General features: G+C 41.6%; 1 protein-coding gene across 1 annotated transcript; it reads right to left on the bottom strand.

Moving 5' to 3' along the window:
• Nucleotides 1-7,659: 7,659 nt before the first annotated feature.
• On the bottom strand, nucleotides 7,660-13,260 carry TMEM52B (transmembrane protein 52B). Its single transcript, XM_048933249.1, has 5 exons — nucleotides 12,772-13,260; nucleotides 12,195-12,238; nucleotides 11,193-11,231; nucleotides 10,086-10,255; nucleotides 7,660-9,634 (listed from the first exon to the last, which is right to left on the bottom strand). The coding sequence occupies exons 1-5, from the start codon at nucleotides 12,823-12,825 to the stop codon at nucleotides 9,384-9,386; spliced, it is 558 nt and encodes a 185-aa protein (XP_048789206.1). The 5' UTR covers nucleotides 12,826-13,260; the 3' UTR covers nucleotides 7,660-9,383.
• Between the last annotated feature and the right edge of the window lie 592 nt (nucleotides 13,261-13,852).

Consider the following 13,852-nt stretch of genomic DNA (forward strand, 5'->3'; position numbering starts at 1 on the left):
TATTTTAGGAATAAAGTTGTTGTATTATGTGGTTAATTCTTACAAAACTGTGAAAGCTTTTAGATGTTGTGAATAGTGTGGATGTAGTATTATGGACTAGAAAACATGCTGTAAGACTGTTCTGTTTTGACAAAAGGCTCTCAGCAAAAGAAACACAACAATGAAAGCTATGACCTCCACACAAGGTCAAATTGTCTCACTCTGGGATTAGGTTGGGATGCAACAGGCAGGCATCAAGATTCTTCCCTCTATCCTCCTTATCTTCTACAACCCAGTATATATTATTAAAAAACAGGTTAACACCCCAGTGTATATCACTAAAAGACAAGTTACCACAAACTTATCTCTATCCAAGGACAAACAAATGTCCAGAAATAATGGCCGGGTGCTGACTGAGCAAACATTACGATTTTGGTGCCTAAAAATTACTTACAATAGGCATTCTCCTACTGAGCATGCATCAGTGAGGAAAGTTCATCTAGAGGACAAGAGAGGAAGACCACTGGCTAAAGTAAAAGGCTGTCTGTTTGACTGTCAGGATGCTAAAAGGGCACTAGACAGTAAAAGAGACCATGGAATAATAGACTGGAAACTTCATAAATCACTATGTGAAATAGGCGTGTTAATTGTCTCACACGTAATTGATGAGTATATACTATCTGTAGAAATATAATGGACTTTGAATCATATAATCTTGGAAGTGCTTATAGTAGAAATGTCCCCAGTACTTCCCAGTGCTGCTAAGAAAGAACACCTGGCTTAACAGTAACAAAATGTTGCTGTTAAGTTCCTACGCATTGATTTCTTCAAATCACAAGTGTGTCACATAACATCCCAGGCCAGAGGCACATTACAAGCAGCATGTGGTGAAGGGAGTTGACTGCAAGAAGTCTAAATAGCCAGCCAATTTTAGATGATACACACAGTAGTATCATCCTTTGGGGGTTTTTTTATTTATTTTTTTTATTTTTTTCTGAGTGTGGCTAAGCTCACAGTACTGACCAGCAAAAGAGAAGGTGCTGAAGTAGGGGTCCACATGGTCAAATCAGTACTAAAAAGAAAAGCTGCTGTTGCCCTGGAGACATTGAGCAGGAGTGCATCAAATAATTATTCCATTGCATGCTTCATCCATAGAAGTGGAACTTTTCCAAGAATGATGTTTTATTTGTGCAGCAGTTTTGGTAGTAGCAGTGAGTGTTGTGTGGAATAGTAGACTGCCTTAGTATAAGGCAACACTCAAAGGCAAAGGCCACACCAGGGGCAGAAGTAAGAGAATGCAGGTTCACTGTACTCGATTCAACCCTGTGCTAGCCTGTTGGCACAGTGAATAGGAGTAGGAAAATACATAGTTGCTATTTTGCAGGCATCATGATTCTACAGTATGGTTTGAATGGAAAAAAAAAAATCCAGACTAGAGCAAAGAGTCTGCTCAAAGCCATAAGAAATGGAAGACCAAAGATGGAAGTTCCATTACAATGCTCTGTAAGGGCATCATAACGAAATAATAAGTAATAAAAATAGGATCAGGGGAAAAGGATCAGGAAAAAGCCCTCATCTATTTCTAGAAGTATTCATATACATCTTTAAGGCCGCCCCAAGAAACTCATACTTCAGGTGTTAATGGTTTCTTTATCCCTAAACACTGATACACATACCTGAGTTGCCTGAAGGGAAGGAGTTATCCCAACAATGGGAAGGACCTATTGCATATCCCCACAGCAGATTCAGGGTGCTAGTTTGTGCTCTTTGCCCTGGAGAGAGTTGTTTATCATATACTACCCACCACCCACCTTTGCACTCTACGCCCATTGCTTCTTGAATTCAGAGGTATATTGGTAATGCCTGGTGACTGTGATCTCTCATCTTGCGTGAAGGAGAGATACGGAGAAAGTACATTTACTTAGAAGCAGATATGCACTGACAGTGGCAGTTCAGAGATGATCTTACCCAGTGAATGCAGACGGGCATGAGATAGAAATCTCACTTACACTTACAAATTAGGCATTTGTACCATAGTCTGTCACCTTAAAATGCCTTCATAGTGTAAGGTAATAAACAGACACGTTAGATGTGATTTTTCTCACCTGAATGCTGACGTCTATTTTTGGAGGGCTATAATGTGTCTGTCCTGTTCTGTCCCTCCTCCTTCCCTCCCACCACCTCCCCCCCCCCCCCCCCCAACAGCTCCCCCTCCTCCCAGAGAACTCTGGCAGATGCTTTTGTGCTTAAGTAGTTATGTGTTCACATGGTGCTGTGACCTCCAACAAGTATGTGCCAGATTCTCCTAAGGGTAGAGCAAGCCACAGTGGAATGGCATGGATCAGTCTTCAGTAGTTCGCATACACGAGGTTAGTACAGGAAGCATCACTGACTTGTTTCTCTCATTCTGTCATTAGACATTGGAGCATTTCCCCATAGTTGCTGGTAGAGTCAGAGGATCTCAAAAGGATGACTCAGAACCGAGGCATTGATTTTGTTTATGCCAGGAGAAAAAGCTGTCTTCATGCCATAGTGCTTTTCTGTAACATGTTTGGCCTCCTTTTTGCTTCCTAGTTGCCTGCCCCATAGCAGTTACTAAATCTCCATGTCCATAGAGATATGTCTTCCTCAAGAACAAAAGAGAGGAGGTAACTGCATATTAGCTAACATCTAGCTTGAAATTCTGTAACAAACCAGAGAAGAGTCTTGCATTTTCTCCTCCTCTGGTGCCAAGACACGACCCGGTGAGAATATCACCAGGTAACCTCTCCTCCCCACAGCAAATCCCACGTGCCGATCACAAATCCCGTCGCTGAACTCCTGCCCGATGACGCAGCCCAGACGCGCCCTCACAAGGTCGCTCCTCCTGCTTCCCGTTCCTCCCGTCTCCACCTCCTGTGGCTCAGTAAAAACAACCTTGGTGCTGGCGCAGCGGCTGGCAGGAAGATGATGCATGCAGGAGCAGTGACAAACAAGCATCTGACTTATAGTTCTTATGAACATGTCAACCCATGGGCATGTGACAAACCCCGCATTAAGGGGCCGCGTGCTAGAGAGAGGATCTGAAAAATGGATTGGTTATTCTTTCACTGGACTCCAGGCACAACACAGTTCACAGGGTGGCTAAACAATGAACTTTCTTAACCTGGAGTGCTAGAAGTATAGTGTTTATGTAGTAGAGTGGTGTGTTTGTATATTGTGTGCTTGGCGCTTCACATAAGGGATTCCTCAAGCCTTGCCAATGCTGTAGCCATAGAAGCAGGAAATGAAAATATTTACACAGAATCCAGGGGAAAGGGAGGGAGCTGTACCACACACACTCCAGGAGCAGTGCTTGGAGCTTTGCAGTGTTCTACTACTAGCTTGGAAATATCTACATGACTGGATAAAATTCCCTGACTTCAGAATAAAAACATCCCTGTTATTTTCTTATTTGCCTTATTTTTCTTGGAGATGCCATCTAGGTAGATATCTCCCAGGACAGTCCCTGAAACTGCTCTGTAGTTGTATCAGCTGTAAATCACTCTTCTACTGATATCTCCCCTTAGGTGATTATTCTGTCTGTATCACCACAGACTGGCCTTTTAAAAAATTTTCAGTGCAGGCACATCCAACCCATGACCCACAGATTGCACGCATCCCGTCCCAGCCTATCCTGCAGCAGACCTCTGCCCTGTCCTACCAGACAAAAATATCTTCACTTCCACATCTTACTCATGTCTTTAGTTTTTGGCAGCGCATAGATTTGTGAGCAACTATCTTCAAGGGTGAATTACTGGAAGAGCAAAATTAGATGAAAAACCTTTGATGAACAGCTTGAGGACTCACGAAGAAATGCAACCATCAAACCAGACTGTTAAATTAGTTTCACAAAGACAAGTTCAAATATCTCTCTACTTTTATTTTTTGTTGCTCCCTTTTTTAATGTTTTAATGGAAATATTGGGAATTAAAATAAGTTTCGTTACTTGTATACATTAAAAATATTAGGACTGCTCAAAAAGTAATACCTCCTATTTTATTATTTTGGTCCAGAACATCAGAGTTGGATGTTGATGGTATGGCAGTTGAGGTTGAATCTTCCTGCCAGTATTGCATTACATTTTGTCACCATGTGACAGATGGCAGCAGAGGGACAGTCTGACAAAATGACATCAGACATGGAAGTGCACATGAAGCAAAGGTATGTCATTGAAGTGCTCCATGCAGAAAAAATTGCACCCGTTGACATTCATCTGTGCTTACTGAACATGGAGACCAAACTGTGGATGTGAGCGCAATGAGGTGGTGGGTTTCAGCAGAGGAGATGGAGGCAGTGGGTCACCTTTGGTGGCACAGATTGTTACAAGAGTGGTATGCAGGCTCTTGTTGATTGCTGGTGAAAATTGATAGCTAGTGGTGGTGACTGTGTTGAGATATAGTGTTTTGTAGCTGAGAATTTGCTCAATCAAACAGTGTCATTGTGCTCTTTTATTGTGCTCTATTTAATTGACTTTCAGTATCCTTATTTTAGCAGAGAAAAATATTTGCTTTGCTTCACAGTCCCATTTTATTCATGTCAGTGATTTTTGGCAGTACACACATTTTGAACAATTATTGTCAAGGATGAAGTACAGGAGGAATAAAAATCAGTCAAAAATCTCTGGTGCATACCTTGAATCCTCACTAAGAATCGCAGCCACTGCCACGGAACCAGACTGGTGTGTCAGTTTCAGAAAAACAAAAGCACAGAATCATAGAATGGTCTGATTTGGAAGGGCCCTCAAAAATCATAAATCTCCAACCCTGCCACAACAGGCAACCTCCCCATTTAATACTAGACCAGGCTGCCCAGGGCCCCATCCAACTGGGCCTTGAACACCTCCAGGGACTGGGCATCCACAGCCTCTCTGGGCAGCCTGTTCCAGCACCTCACCACTCTCTTGGTAAAGAACTTCCCAATGATATCCAACCTGAATCTTCCCTCAACTTCAACTGAAAACCATTTCCCCTTATCCTGCTGTTATCTACCCTTTCAAAGAGTTGACTCAAATGTCCCACTGGTTTTAAGGTTTTGTTCCTTTTCTTTTTAAATTTAAAGAAAAAGCATTTACAGTCAAAATGTTTTTAACTTATACATTGAGAATAGTGTATATTTTATTAGGGCTGCTCCAAAAGTAATGCCTGCTGTTATATTATGTTGACCCGTAACATCAGAGGTGGATGTTGGTGGTATGGCAGTGGAGGCAGAACCTTCCCACCAATATTCCATTGCACTTTTTTTTTGCTGTGTAGCAGGTAGCAGCAGAGGGATCATCTGAGAAAATAGTGTCTGACATAGAAGAGAATATGAAGCAAAGGCGTGTCTTTGAATTCCTCCATGAGGAAGAAATTGCACCCACTTGCTGGATGTTTATGGAGACTAAACAGTGGTGAGGTGATGTGTTTCAGCTGTGGTGACAGTGGGTCACCTTCACTTGTTCAGATTTTTACGAGAGCAGCATTAAGGCTCTTGTTTCTTGTGGATGAAAATGAATAGTTAATGGTGGTGGTTATGTTAGTGTGGTGGAAAGTTAGTGTTTTGTAGCTGAGATTTGCTCTGTCAAACAGTGTTATGGAGCTCTTTGTGTCAACCATAATATCCATGGAAATAAATAGGAGGCATTACTTTTGGAGCGACTTACTCAGCGCAAGACAATTTCTATTCACTGAATGCGGCCCAGGCAAGCCAAAAGGTTTGATGCCCATGAGATATGGTGGCTGTTGGTCTGCTTTTACTTTTTTTTTCTTTTTCTTCTTTTACTTTCTTTTTCTTTTTCTTTTTCTTTTTCTTTTTCTTTTTCTTTTTCTTTTTCTTTTTCTTTTTCTTTTTCTTTTTCTTTTTCTTTTTCTTTTTCTTTTTCTTTTTCTTTTTCTTTTTCTTTTTCTTTTTCTTTTTCTTTCTCTTTCTCTTTTTCTTTTTTCTTTCTCTTTTTCTTTTCTATTATTTTATTATATCCTGTGGACTTTGAGTGTTGGATCAGTTGCAAGAGTATTTTCTCTGAATTCACTCATCTGAAATCACTTTAGGAAATCCTTAACAAATGAAGTTATATCTATCATTATTGTCACATTATTTGATCTCTTGCCAGCAGAAGACCCGTTACACTCAGTCACAATGAAGCATGAGTCAAGTGGATGAAGATATGAGCAGACAGAAAAGTATATGAGAGTTAGACAATAGTGGCTCTGCTCGAGGGAAATACACTCAGGTAATACCCAGCTCTCAGTACAAGTGACACATTATTTTTTCCTTGAAATGGAGAACAGAGATAGCAAAGGTGATGTGATGCAGAGGAGGGGGAAGGAGTAAAACATTTTAAAACTTCCCTTTTTTATTGCACATCTGATCAAAATTACAAAATTATCATAAAAATTCTTTTAAAATATCCTTTCTTGTATAACTATGTTTGGGAAGAATTCTAGCAGTGAGATTGCTCCCCTGTGGAGAACGACTGCCATCTCATGTTAAAAGCACGCACAGCTCAGGACTTGGCCGGCTGTGTTCTTCAGCAGGAAAAAAGGGGGTGGAGACAGCGCAGGAATGGTATGTTCCAAATGGAAATGTTTGTGAAGGCTTCCAAGAAGTTTCTGGTCTTAATAGGGCCAGACACATTTTCAGCAAATGTCTCTGCTTGCTTCAGGACTTTACTCTGAAGTAAACAAGAGACTTCCAGGAAATGTTCTGCAGCGTGATAGAGACATCAGGCTTGAACTCAACTTCAGAGATCAGCTGACGAAATAGGTCACACAACTGGATGTTGCACAAACAGTTATTATTATTTCAAGTGCTACGTAACATAAGAGACATAACCTTATATGTCACTTATTTATTTTATTCAATTTCATCTATCACTGATGCAATTAACAAATGACTAGGTAATTCAGGAAAAAAAAAATAATGGTGAGCTAGGGAACTGAGACCTGCATTAAGTTCTTTTCTTGGATACAAAATTTCTGTGACCAGCCAAAGTCTGGGACACAATCAGAGATCTTCTAGTTGTTCAGTTCTGCTTTATGCTATCCCTGGAGATATCTTACCAACATTCCTTTCTAGATCCCTTGATGATTATAATCTCAATCCTTTCTCTCCTTATCTGAAAAGTGGCTGTATTATTCTGTATTTCACAAGGAGTGTTGCAAACATCAACATGTTAAAGTCTGTGAGGTTTTGGGTAGTGTAGCAGGAAGAGTTGTGCAGTCACTTCAGATAGATGTTGTCTGTGATCTGTGCATACATATCAACATTAACATGTAAAGTAATTATTAACTAAGGTAATAAAAATAAAATAAATAATGACTGCTTATTGTTTGGTATCTGATGTTATTCTTCTTTAATGTTTTCAGTTGCAAAACCTGGGGTACAGACAACACCAGTGTAATTCAACAGTCACTTTGAGTATCTAATTGAATTAAACTTTGAATTGAAGTATTAAAATTTGAATTGAAGTAAACTTTTTGCAGTTAGTCCATAGCAGTGCTCATCCAAGCAGTTTGATGAATATCTATTTGTGATTAATCATATCTCTATGGATCAGAAAAGACTCACAAATTATTTATATCTGAAAAATGGCTTAAATGTTTTAAATCACCTTCTTTAGACTGATCTGATTTTGACAGCAGTGGTAGGAATAATTAATAAGTGATACAATATGAAGGCAACTAAAACATAATTAAACTTTATTTTAACAACAGAATACTTTCTTCTCCTATTGTTTGATTTGTTATTGCGCACATCATAGTTTCAATTCAAATACCAGAGCTTATAACTGCTATTTCAGAATTGCTACATATCATATTCAAAACAAGAGTGTACTCCCTCTATATATCCTGTAGAGCATTTAGGGAACTGTAAATACTACCAGTGTATACTATGCTATCTTTCACTTACATGCAGATTGTGTACATGTAGCCTCTTTTTTATTTACTGTGAATGGATGGCTGGCGCTTTCCTGGAGTTTGATTTTAATATTGGTGTAAGACCTTTTCATATTGCTTTTCCTGCTCTGAAAACCTCTGCCATCCCCAGGAAATTTAGGCTGGTGGCAATCAGAATGAGATCACAGAATCACAGAATCACAGAATCACAGAATTGTAGGGGTTGGAAGGGACCTCCAGAGATCATTGAGTCCAACCCCCCTGCCAAAGCAGGTTCCCTACACCAGGTAGCACAGGTAGGCATCCAGGCAGGTCTTGAACGTCTCCAGAGAAGGAGACTCCACCACCTCCCTGGGCAGCCTGTTCCAGTGCTCCGTCACCCTCACTGTAAAGAAGTTCTTGCGCATGTTTGTGCGGAACTTCCTATGCTCCAGTTTCTGGCCGTTTCCCCTTGTCCTGTCTCCACTCACCACTGAAAAGAGTCCGGCCTCGCCATTCTGCCCCCCACACCTTAGATATTTATAGACCTGGATCAGGTCCCCTCTCAGTCTCCTTTTCTCAAGGCTGAACAGACCCAGTTCACTCAGCCTTTCCTCATAGGGGAGATGCTCCAGGCCCTTCACCATCTTCGTGGCCCTCCGCTGGACTCTTTCCAAGAGATCCCTGTCTTTTTTGTACTGGGGAGCCCAGAACTGGACGCAGTACTCCAGATGAGGTCTTACCAGGGCAGAGTAGAGGGGGAGGATCACCTCCTTTGACCTGCTGGCCACGCTCTTTTTAATGCACCCCAGTAAGCCATTGGCCTTTTTGGCCACTAGGGCACACTGCTGGCTCATGGCCAACCTGTCGCCCACCAGGACACCCAGGTCCCTTTCCGCAGAGCTCCCCTCCAGCAGCTCATCCCCCAACCTGTACTGGTGCATGCAATTATTCCTCCCCAGATGCAAGACTCTACACTTGCTTTTGTTAAACCTCATCCGGTTTCTTTCTGCCCAGCTCTCCAGCCTATCCAGGTCTTGCTGAATGGCAGCACAGCCTTCAGGCGTGTCAGCCAATCCTCCCAACTTCGTATCATCGGCAAACTTGCTGAGGGTGGACATTATCCCCTCATCAAGGTCATTGATGAAGATGTTGAACAAGACCGGACCCAGCACAGACCCCTGAGGAACACCGCTGGTTACAGGCCTAGCATCTCCCTGTAGGTATCCAGCACCAGCCTGCAAGGCTCAGCACTTTTATCTTGCTGCATGCTTGGATGTGCAATCTGTGAATCTAGTGATGTGTGTGTATAATAAATGGATCCAGGGGTTGCCAATGGTCACTTATCTCAAGGTGTAAAAAGGAACTATCCGAATATTCTGGATCTAGAACTATCTGGAATTTTAGTCTCTTTTTTTCCCTTTCTCATTAGACTAAGGGGATTAATCTGATACTCCTAACCCTGACCACAAGAACTACTCTCTGAATGTTACTATTCTGAATTTTACTGCCATTCAGTGAACGTAAGCACTAGTGTCCTGCAAAGACTGGCTGGATGTCCTTGTCCTCGGCAGATGTCTGCAGTTTTTCTTTAGTCGCTGGATCCAGGTCTAGCATTTTCTGCCCTGCCCTGGCAACAGTGAACCTGCTCGTGTGTAGAGCTTCATCGTAGACTGGAGGAATGTCTGATGCTGTCAGGGGTGGCGTGCCCTGCACAGTGTTGTGGGAGTGTGCCACTGCTAGTATCCTCCTGGCGGCTGGCCCAAATACCGAATGGAGAGCTGAAAGGGAGGAGACAGAAGCTATTTCCCTCATCCTGAAAGCATTGTACAATTAAAGTGGGACAGGTATATCTGCAGTGCACAAGCTTTTCTCTCCCCATGGCCAGAATGTTTTCCTGCCCCTTGGTCCTCCCATAAAGGGAGGAATGAAGCCCCATCAGCAACATCCCATAATTACTCTTTTCTCTAATGCCATCCAGGATCTTGCAGCTGCCCTTAGTCCACCCAAACATGTCTTACGAACAGTTCACCATCTGACCATATTTGCTACATAAGGCCTGGTGAATACCTGAATTTATAGTATTTACAGATGCCACATTCCCAGCACCCTGCCTAGGACATCCTTCTGCCAGCCCGTTGGAGGACTTCATATGCCTGTCTGGGCATTTTATGGTGCAACCCCCACAGTGGGATGTTGTGAGGTGCCCAGTATCTGGCAAAGCCCACTCACATGTAATGGTGCTCTGGAGAGTGCTGTCGTGATCAAAAGCAATGACAGTGACCTCATAGGGTTGAGGACCTGATTCCTCCCCAGCCTGACGGCAGTGAGTGAAACAGCATCTCATGCAGACAGAAACCAAGCCGCACAGCAGCAGCAGTCCACCAATCACAACCACCAGCCTAGAAGAAGAGAGAAAACTGGATATGGACAGAAAGATTTTTTTTTTGAGGGGGCATATTAAAATCTCTCCTTGCTAATGTCAAAGCTGGACACAATTGTTTAGAGCCTTTTTCAATAGAGTTTGACAGTCTCCAGAGAAGGGGATGCCACATCTCTTTCAAGCACCAGTTCCTGTGTGACATTACCTTGAGGTAAGCATTTTGTCTTTGTCTAACCAGTTTCCCTGCATGCAGTTTGGTCCATGACCTCAGATCCTTTTGCTGTGCACCTCTGAGGAAAATCTGGCTCTATCTTCAATCTAGACCTACCTTAGTTAGTGGAAAACATCAGTTGAGTTCCTTTCTCCCTACCTCTTAGCCTCCTCCAGGATGGATAAACCTAGTTCCTCCTCATACATCATGTCCCCTAGCCAGTTTGTTGTATCTAGGTGTTGTTGCCCCTGCTTGTCAACATCTCTTTCTAACTGGGGAAACAAAAGTGAGCTAGCTATTCCAGGAGTGTCCTTATGAGTTACAAGTGGAGGGGAAAAGTCATAACTCTCAATGTTCTAGCTTCACTCTTACTAATGCAGCCTTGTAGATGCCCAACAACTGCAATTCTTTTTAATCTCATACTGAATTACTAAGGAATCAGAATGAAATTATTAAAAAAATGGGCCTTTTAAAAGGCATATAATGACACAAAGGCTTTATTAATATTATACTTACAACTATACATGACACTGAAAAAATGCCTGTGATGGCAATTCAGCGTTTGCCAAAGACAACATAATGACTAAGGTGGTGCCTTGCTACTGTAGAGCATTTAAAGGGCAGAGAGGTAAAGTGGAGAGTAGCATCACACTTGAGTGAGTTACAAGATCCTATTTAATCCCACTGTTTGCTGCTAGAATTGCCCAGTGATGCACATATTTTAAGTAATCACAAGCCATCTTACCAAATATACCAGAGACGGATCCACTCAGTACCTGAACAGCTGAGGAGAAATAAACAGTTAGACATAGAACAACAAAATAGGAAGATCTCCCACTGCGTTCTCTGCCAGCTCCCCTCACACTCCAGCTTGTAAGTGGCACAAATGATGAGAAACCCACAGTTCTCATTTCGTATAGGAGACAGTTGTCCAACCTCATCAATCTTCCTGTTAGAAGTGAGTTCTTCTCTTTGGCTTTATCTCTTGTTATCCTGATATTTGAGCTTAACCAAGTCTGTTTTCATGCCTTAGCAATCTATATCATGTACTTTCTAAACTTCCTTACCTTAATATGTTTATTCACCATTTAGTCTGTCAAATACTATTGTTTTACTTTTTTTTTTCCTCCTGAATTTCTTTTTTATTTCTTTCTGGCCCTATACTGTGGGCATATTCTGGATGCTGTGTTGTATGTTCCTTTTGTTTCAGTCAGCAGACCTTTCCCGTGCATTTTTGAAATGTATTTCTTTAATCAAAACAGAATCCTCATTTTTCCTTCCCCCTCTCCCCCCCCCCTTTTTTTTTAAGAGTAGGTAGAATAAAGTCATTTTTTTTCTTAATCTCCAGTCTGAACCCTCCCTGATGCAGATTTGAGCCATTCCTGCGTCTCCTTAATTTGTCTTAATTTCTTTTATTCTTACAAATGACATCATCAAGGCAGTATATTTAAAGAAACAAATCTTCAAGGAATGGTCACTTCCAAATTCATAACCTCAGCCAATCAAAATTACACCAGAATGTTCTTTATCATAACAGTTATCCAAATAGGAAGCAGAAATGGTACTGCAGGATCAGTGTGTTGAAGAGGTAGCAATCAATGCATCTCACCTTGAAAGCAAGGGACATTTTATCTAAGTTTTCAACAGTTACAGTGTTTCTGGAAAATGTCTGCCACCATGTCATAACAGTTATGTCTTTTGTCCTTCATTGTTTTCTTAAAAGAGTGCAATACCTATGAATACTCACAATTCAGCATTGAGACACCCTTCCTCACTTCTTACTTTGGGAAACTAGAAGGAGAAAACAAGATATGCAACCTGTATCTTTGTTACATAGACTGTTAGCAGTCTGAATTTCCTATAAAAATGATTTACTATTATCTTTAATAATTTTCTCGTATATTCTGCTCTAGATTTGAAGTTACTGTGATACCAGCCACACCATTTTCACATCTTCACATAGTCAATAAAATCCTACTCAACATTGTTCCCAGTGAAGACCCCAACTTCCTTCAGGCTGATCACAACTTTTCCCCACCAAAAACTGTTACGCTACACATATAAATTGTTCTCAGTGCTCAAATATTTGAAGCCCTAAAAACTGCTATTACATATTACACTCCTATGCTTCCTGTTCTGCCTTGGTACCTTGATTTCTGTGTTACCATCCTTGGAATTACAGCAAGTATTCTGTCTCTATGCCTATGCCCAACTCCTTCTAGTATTGCAGAAATTCCTGTTATCATCAGTTGCTAACACTCCTCCAGCTTTCCCACATAACTTCACAGCACAGACCGTGTTAAAAAGAACTTGATGTGACTTACCCATAAGAAAAATCCTAAAACAAAGCAGATAATGACTGAGTTATGCATCCCCATGGGGCAGATCTGTGGCCTTTTGCTGTCTCAAGCTATTCAGTATCTTTTCTCCTTCCTAGCTTCTGTTCATCCTCTCCAGTCCTCTGATTAGGAGAAGGAGCAGATTCCTTCTTGTTTGTTGAATCCCATCTCTTCTTCCCACTCTAGTTCTTTCTGTCTGCCTCTGGGTCTGTACCTGGTCTCTGCTCTCGAAGTTTTAGCTTCCCTCTTTTTTTCTCTTTGTCACTGACAGCTCTTGTTTGTTTCTGCCTGTCTCCTTTGGTTATTTTCTTGGTACGTGTCGTTCCCTCTTTTGAAGGGATCTCTAAAACCTTCCAGTCAGATCAGGAGAAAGGTGGTGGCTACGAGTTTGTTCTTTAGATGTTGAACTAGCTCAGTAAAGGGCATCAAGAGATCTCTGCAGGCCTGACCCTGCACTTCTATGAGCAGAAAGGGTCTGAGTTTGTTCATTCCAAATTATTCTTTTCTCCACCCCTACCCTAAGGGTGAATGGATTGAAGGTCATGTTACTGACCTGTTTAATTGGAGGTCAGATTATTCTCTCTCCTCCAGGACCTTTTCTACCCCTGCACTCATGTTGTCCTACTTCTGTAAGGTTCAATCTACTGAAATTGGCCATATGATCAGTGTCTGGAGTATGCTGCAAGTGGGATATTCCTGCTGAAATGAAAGCATTTGCAATATAATAAGTACTTATGTACTGAATGATATATGTGTGTATGTATACAGTGCCTACTGTATTTTCAATTTTAAGGCTCTGCCACCAGCCCTGTTGTCTCCTGCTATGGCAGTCCTTCAACAACCAGTCTGCTCACTCTTCTCTCACAGGCCCCAGTCCTGAAGTTCTGTGTGGGCAGACAGATCCCCCCAAATGCTCTGCTACGCAGGGTACACATGCCAATTCTCTTATCACAGATGCTATGTATGTATCCTGCAGCTAACAAGAACATTCAGTTCAACAACCCAAAAGTTTTCTTTCATTTATACAACTGCTTGGTATTTCTCTTACTTCTCATGACCACTAGGA

Source organism: Lagopus muta, chromosome 1 (genome assembly GCF_023343835.1).
Source record: "Lagopus muta isolate bLagMut1 chromosome 1, bLagMut1 primary, whole genome shotgun sequence".
In the NCBI taxonomy this organism is placed as follows: domain Eukaryota; kingdom Metazoa; phylum Chordata; class Aves; order Galliformes; family Phasianidae; genus Lagopus; species Lagopus muta.